General features: G+C 44.2%; 1 protein-coding gene across 1 annotated transcript in view; it reads left to right on the top strand.

The window, feature by feature from the left end:
• Positions 1-7586, top strand: part of ICA1L (islet cell autoantigen 1 like) — a 42044-nt gene that overhangs the window by 31451 nt on the left and 3007 nt on the right. Inside the window, exon 10 of the mRNA XM_018574177.1 lies at positions 1126-1359. Within this exon, the coding sequence (XP_018429679.1) occupies positions 1126-1359 (234 nt within the window). The remainder of the gene's footprint in view (positions 1-1125; positions 1360-7586) is intronic.

Here is a 7586-nt window from a genome sequence, read left to right as displayed (position 1 = left end):
CCCCCCCCGCGCGCGGCCCCCCCCCCGGGCGGGGGGGGGCGCAGGAGGGTGCGCTGTCATGTCGGATGGCCGAGCGGTGAGGAGGTGAGAAGCCGCAGCTTTCAGGGCGGCCGAGCTGTGAGTAGAGCGGCACCGCTGTCATCCTGTCAGTTTCAGGATGACAGCGGCTCTGTGCGTAGCCGAGCGGAGGATCGGTAAGTATCATTGATACTGGGGACACATAGTACTATGTGTCCCCAGTTATGAATGAACAGAATGTGATTTACATCACTTCCTGTTCATTCATGAATTTCTGAATGGGGAGTAGCACTCCCTATGGAGGCTTTTCCCCATTCAGAACCTGGTGATAGTAAATATTTTACTATCAGTGTCTGAATTAATGGGAAGCCTCTGTACTGAGTGCTTCCCATTCATTTAGAACAGAGGCTGCAGAAAAAGAAATCGAGGACTTTGCGTCCTCAATTTCTTTTTCTTTTTTAAAAGGGAAATGTCAGGGGTCTGTTTGGACCCCTATCGTTGCTTTTCAATGTACTATATAGATGTTAAATATGACTATAATGTATGTATATATATATATAAGTGCTATTTATTGTGAATAATTAATGTGACTGTCACTTTAACAACAACAAAAGCTGACAGGTATAAAGTGCAGGCACCAAGAGGTATCTACAGATACCTGCAAAAGCTTAAAGTCCCCCAGTTCTGCAAATCAGCTCTGACTGGGAAAGCTGATCCTTCCTGGTAGTGCGAGAACTTGCCTCCTCACTCACTCCCTCCCATCCCTATTAATTCCTTATGGTCCATGGGCTACCTTACTGGCTAGCAGCAACGTGTGGGAGACTGGAGGGGGCAGGCAAGTGTTGGCACTGTCAGGAAGTGCTGAAGATTTGCCTGATCAGAGCAGCCCTGCCTTCAGGCAGAGCGGGTACTTTGAAAGGTACAGCAGGTATTTGCAGGCACCTCTAGTACTGGCACTTGTTAAAGTGATAGTAACACTAGACACATTTTACCATTCTGTGAGTTAAACAATTATATACTGTTACTAAAGCACCGATCTTTAAGCCTATCCAGTTTTTTTCACATGATTTCCTATATATATATATATGTATTATTTTTTACTTCCAGAGCCCAAGCATCTGTTATTGGACAGTACAGAAGCTGAGGATTTTGATCAAGAATTCTCCTTCCTGAACTTACAAGCCCCCCTGTCTCCAGAGCTGTCACAAGAAGAACAGAATTTGTTTGGGGTCTCTAGCTCACAAGAGACTAATCCATGGGCACAGCAATCGGACAAGCTGTCCGGATTTCTTCCTTCCCAGCTTCTTGATATGGGTCTGCAGTCTGTTGGGGTAATGAGCAGTAAGTCAAATCTTTTCGTTTTAAGATTCAATCATTCTTGGGCCATGAAAAGTTTTACTACCGAACCTATAAAGATACTACTTTGCTTCCCAGCTGGTTTACATGCATTAGTGGTTATTTCCACTCTGGAAAATGCAGCCACATCCACTGAGGCAGCAATGGTCCCTTTTTATATGAAACACTTTTGAGTCTTATACATAGACAGGCTCTGCATACTAATGATGGCACTTCAATGTTTATCATCATTTTTTTTATATGTTGCTCAAAATTTACAATTTCATCAAATGCCCCCATACGCAGAAAAGTATTTCTCCTAACAATCCTATTTGGTATAACCCTAACTGTTCCTGCGCAATGGAAATATCTACATCAATTGTATCTTAGGGTTCATTTAAATCATTTTCCTCATTGAAACAGCAACTGGAGATATCGAATGCTTTGTATTTTAGATAGCAGAAGCCCAGCTGGGGTTGCAGGATATTTTGCTTCAGCCCTCCTTACTGGAGCGTGTACTGCTCCAACCTCTGCACATGCAACTTATTTCCAGATTATATGCTACAGGGAAAACCCTCTAAATTGCCCCATATTCGGGAACAATGGAGTAAAGATATCGCTGACATAACTGAGCATGGTTGAAGAAATCTCTAACTGGTATTTTTCTACAGTCATATCTATGAGATAAGAGACAAACGTATACAAAGGTGGTATTTTCATAGAGCATATTTTATCCCATTAAATTTTTTTAAATGGGACTTAGATCATTAAAGTGACACACGCACCTGTCATAAATGGCAATTGGTGGTCAGAGACGTTCACCATATGGTATGGAATTGTGCCAAAATGAGACCCTTCTGGTCATAAGTCTTTGAATTCTTCTCTCCACATTTTAATATACCCCATTATATGCAACCCAGAATGCTGTCTGTTTGGCATCTTTGGGAATGTTGATCTCAATGCACCAAAGCCTTTTACGCCTATTGCTTTTCTATGCAAGGGAAACTATAGTACTGGACAACCACTGTGAAGCTAAACATCAGTATGTGGCAATGACTAGTTAAAATACAACCCTGTTGCAGAATAACTTATGAGGCCAGTGGATGCCCCACTCACCCTTACAGGTTTGCTTTTATGAAAGTCACAACATGAAAGGTTGCTGTGAATGTTCGTTATTTCAAAGGCCTTGAGTACTCACGGAACCTGGGCAGCTGGTAGCTAGCAGATAATGTTCAAGATTAATAAAAATGAAGAAGCTCCCAGTGCCTGGCCTGAAGTGTCTAATCAGAAAAGTGAGTCTTCAGAGACCGAGCAAACACATAGGCGATCCCAATAGCTCCAGACCTAGAAAGCGCTCCACAGCTGACTTAACCAGAACCAGTCTGGAAAGTACTCAGGCAGAGCCCCGTGCCCACAAGTCACTTCCAGGCTCACCCTGCAATGCCTGGTCCACAGGGGTCCAGTGGTAGTAAGATCAAAAGTCAAGGCTGTGGTTAACCGCGCCTGGTAGCTGCGAGAAAGAGAGGCGACTTCCAGCAGCCATGTGGAGATGAATCGTGATTGAAAAGAAATAAAAGTGACTGGGGAAAAAAGGGTTAATTATTTATAGGAGCAGAGCTGAGATAAGTCATCCATACTCCTAAGGCACTAGAAAAAAACTGCATGCTGGTACCGTAGTAGAAGGGGTTATACCTTGGGCGGATCTAAAGTTTTTAGTTTTTTTGTGTGCCAGTGTCCAATCCGCCTGTAGGAAGCAGTATAACCTGAAGGTGTATGACTTCTCGTGTCCATTGGGAGGATGAGAAAGAAAATAGAATTTTATATTTAAACCAGAAGCTTGAACTGAACATAGCTTTGGCAGTGAGAAAAGTAATAGACTTTAGGCCACACTATCTGAATCGTATTTGGCTTTGGAATGCTGAATGATGATGTATTGAATTTCAAGATGAGGACAACATCATCATTATTTGGTTTTTATTCCTTTTTTGTAACTGAATTCACTGTGCCAGCATTTCAGGATCTGCTTCTGTTCATCAGTTCTCATTGCTAATGGAGTAGTGTGCCTTAGTCATTAAAAAGGATGGCTCCTAGAATTACAGAGTCTTGGCTTCAAATCAAAGCCCTATTTAGATAACCATGTGGTTATGTCTCCTGCAGTTCATCACAGGAGTATTATATACACTAAACTGAATAAACTAATAAGCCGTGTTTGTTTACATCAGTTTTTATACTTCATCAAAAAAACCTGTCCGAATAGAAATAAGGGAGCTGCACTTTCAGATCTACATCCTGATGAAGTGGGTCTTATGCCACCAAGGCTCACATCTACTTTAGTCAATTACTGTCTAGTACTGCACTGTGTTTGATTGGGTATCACACATATACCATGGGAGCACATGCAGGGTACTATACTGAATGTGTATAAAAGTGTGTGTTCAAATACAGTGTGCACTTGCTGTGACCAAGCTGTTACTAATAGTTATGGAAGCCAAACACATCAATTCTCAGCTGCTGATCACTTTAATTTTACAGTGGTCACCTTGCAAACTAATAAATCCTGCTTTGTCTGCCTGTGCAGTCCAAGGGAAGACAGAGGGATGGTATGCTGTGCTAAATTGCTTTGTAGCAAGCTAAGGAGAAAATAACTCTTTCATAATCTGTGGTATTATATAACAGTGTGGTTAAAGAGAATCTAGTCAGCAATGTATTTTTATATACAGTACAATTCTTGAATGAGCAGCCAACATACCCAAAACTAGACCTGATCCTTCTGTCCCTGACACTGCACCACAACACATAGTAGGGCGTTATCATGCATTGGCCTAGTGTGCTGGGGTGCCATTCACAAATATTGTATGCATACTTACTGTGTTACTGTAACACAACGATGTGAAGCCAGCCTGAAGCACCTATAGGCATTAGGTTTATTATATCTCTTGATAATACTGATTTTGACAGAGTTGGGATATCTTTGGACATCATTAGGGATGCACTGATACCGGTTTTTCGGTATGGAGTACCGATATTTTTTCCCGTTATTAGCCGATACTGAATACCGATACCGGAAGTCCCATTAAGGAAGCTGGGTGACATGTAATGACTCGCCGACCGGCTTCCTGATTAGCCATGGAGCTGGCTTTCTGGCCAATCAGGAAGCCGGGGAGGCAGGTAATGACTCGCCGCCTGGCTTCCTGATACTGCAAGTTTCCGTATAGGGATAAGTATTGGGAGCATATGGGTGAATACGAGTACTCGACCAAATGCTCGGTATCGGTGCATCCCTAGACATACTTGGGCAGAGAGCCATGATTGGGATGGAGCCTTTCAGCTGGGTTGTATTTATTATATCCAATAGATTATTGTTCCCCAAAGATTAGAATTGTGCTCTATGTACCTGCAGTGCAGATAGACGTGTAGGACATAAGATGAATTTGCCTTATTTTTGCTTGGACAGGAGGGCTTGGAATTTTTCAGGTCTCCTGGTTTCTGATTTTCCTGTGTCTGCATCTACCGTGACACTGACCTTGTATTTGAGTTCAAATTTGTCTACTTCCACTGCTGACCATGCACTGAACTCGAGCTTGTTTCTATATATAGATTTTGTACCTCTCTGCTTGTCATTTAATCTTGTTTATTTGGATGATGTGTGGACCTTACCTTCACTTGAAAAGAGATATGATTTCCTTGGGAACATTCTAGTATTTGTAATCATATGCAGGGTAAAAGGTACCTATAGACATGATAATATAATTGCCCATTATGGCTGGAGCAGAAGAAAATGGTCTTTGGGCATGATTATAATGTGCAGACAATACACGTATTACCATCTGGAAGAGTCAAATGTCACAATAAACTATATAATTGGATGCACTAGTCTCAACTATATAATTGGATGCACTAGTCTCAACCACAAAATCTAGGAGAAATCAGAACCAACAGAAATCAAGAAGTGGCCAGTAGGCATACACTATATTGCCAAAAGTATTGAGACACCCCATCAAATCATTGGATTCAGGTGTTCCGTGAAATTTCCTTGCTGCTAAATATCCCACCGTCATCTGTTAGTGGTATTATAACAAAGTGGAAGCAACTGGGAACAACAGCAACTCAGCCACAAAGTGGTAGGCCATGTAAAATGACAGAGCGGGGTCAGCGCATGCTGAAGCGCACAGTGAGCAGAAGTCGCCAACTGTCTGCAGAGTCAATAGCTACAGACCTCCAAACTTTGTGTGGCCTACAGATTGGCACAACAACAGTGCGTAGAGAGCTTCATGTAATGGGTTTCCATGGCCGAGCAGCTGCATCCAAGCCTTACATCACCAAGTGCAATGCAAAGCGTCGGATGCAGTGGTGTAAAGCACGCCGCCACTGGACTCTAGAGAAGTGGAGACGTGTTCTCTGGAGTGACGAATCACGCTTCTCTGTCTGACAATCCGATGGACGTGTCTGGGTTTGGTGGTTGCCAGGAGAACGGTACATGCCTGACTACATTGTGCCAAGTGTAAGCTTTGGTGGAGGAGGGGATTATGGTGTGGGGTTGTTTTTTAGGGGTTGGGCTTGGCTCCTTAGTTCCAGTGAAGGGAACTCTTAAGGCAGGGGCACCCACAATTTTTCATCTGGAGATCTACTTAACAAATGACGAGCTCAATGAGATCTACCAATGAAAAAACACCTGCATTCAGGGGTGGGAGGGGGCGTGGTGGTGCATTGAAGTCAATGGCACCGCAGGTGTTTATTGAGAAACTCATGAATGAACAGGAAGTGATGTAAATCACATCCTGTTCATTCATAACTGGGGACACATAGTACTATGTGTCCCCAGTTATTTACAAACATTGGAGTGATCAGCTGATCGCTCCAGTGTTTGTCCTGCACAGAGGATTGGTACATATCACTGATTTGCTCAGCTTCTTCTCTGTATTCCCCCCTGCTCTCCCGGCAGAGGCAGCAGGGGGTCCGAGGAGAAGTGAAAGAAGCACTTCAGCCGGGGGGTGGGGGGGCATAGGGCGGAGCTGCTGACACAGAACTAAGCCCGAGCGGTGAGGGGAGAGAGAGGCGCCGGCTATCAGATCCAGGCGAGCGTCTCTCTTTCTCTCTCTCCTCACCGCTCGGTATTAGTTCTGTGACAGCGGCTGCGCCCTCTGCCAGCTGCAGCGGTTCGTTCAGTTCTTCTCGGATCCTCGCTGCATACAGATGGGGAGAGCAGCGGGGATCCAGAGAAGCCCCACCGGCGGGAGGAGAGGACTACGCGATCAACTGGTAGATCGCAATCGACCTTATGGGCACCCCTGTCTTAAGGCATCAGCATACCAAGACATTTTGGACAATTTCATGCTCCCAACTTTGTGGGAACAGTTTGGGATGGCCCCTTCCTGTTCCAACATGACTGCGCACCAGTACACATAGCAAGGTCCATAAAGACATGGATGAGCGAGTTTGGAGTGGAGGAACTTGACTGGCCAGCACAGAGTCCTGACCTCAACCTGATAGAACACCTTTGAGATGAATTAGAGCGGAGACTGTGAGCCCGGCCTTCTCCAACATCAGTACCTGACCTCACAAATGCGCTTCTGGAAGAATGGTCAAACATTCCCATAGACACACTCCTAAAGCTTGTGGACAAGCTTCCCAGAAGAGTTGAAGCTGTTATAGCTGTGGGCGGGCCAACTCAATATTGAACCCTACGGACTAAGACTGGGATGCCATTAAAGTTCATGTGCGCGTAAAGGCCGGCGTCCCAATACTTTTGGCAATATAGTGTATAACTTGCAGTTGAGGACAGGCCACCAAGACTAAAATCAAAATAAACCAGAAACAGGAAGCAATGATTTTGTGCAATACAATTGATATTTAAAATAACTGCCCTCACAATGGTGCGAGAAACATGTCTTAACAGTAGCCCAAATATGCTCTCCTCTGTGCTGACGGGGAGCTCCATTACTGTGGCCGGCAGTTTGACTAAAGTGTCTAGAGGTGCCGAGGTCAACAAGAAAAAGTGGGATTCCCTAAAAAGGTTTTGGATTCATGGCATCCCACTGCCAAGAAAGTTCTTCCCTTCCCACTTCCAGGTCAAAGCATCCGTTAATAGGCAACACATTTCGGAGTGGGTTCCCCTTTGCTAAGGCAAGGAAAGCTTTACTTTTAAAGCTGGACTCTAGAAATAAATCGATTTTTAACGTTTACATTGGGCCAGCTTGGTTACTGTAAGTACTTTAGTGCTCTCTCACCCCCCC

The sequence above is a fragment of the Nanorana parkeri genome, unplaced genomic scaffold (genome assembly GCF_000935625.1).
Source record: "Nanorana parkeri isolate BGI_ZX_2015 unplaced genomic scaffold, ASM93562v1 scaffold2787, whole genome shotgun sequence".
In the NCBI taxonomy this organism is placed as follows: Eukaryota; Metazoa; Chordata; class Amphibia; order Anura; family Dicroglossidae; genus Nanorana; species Nanorana parkeri.
The sequence above is the reverse complement of the archived record's forward strand: the minus strand, read 5'-3'. Positions and strand labels throughout refer to the sequence as shown.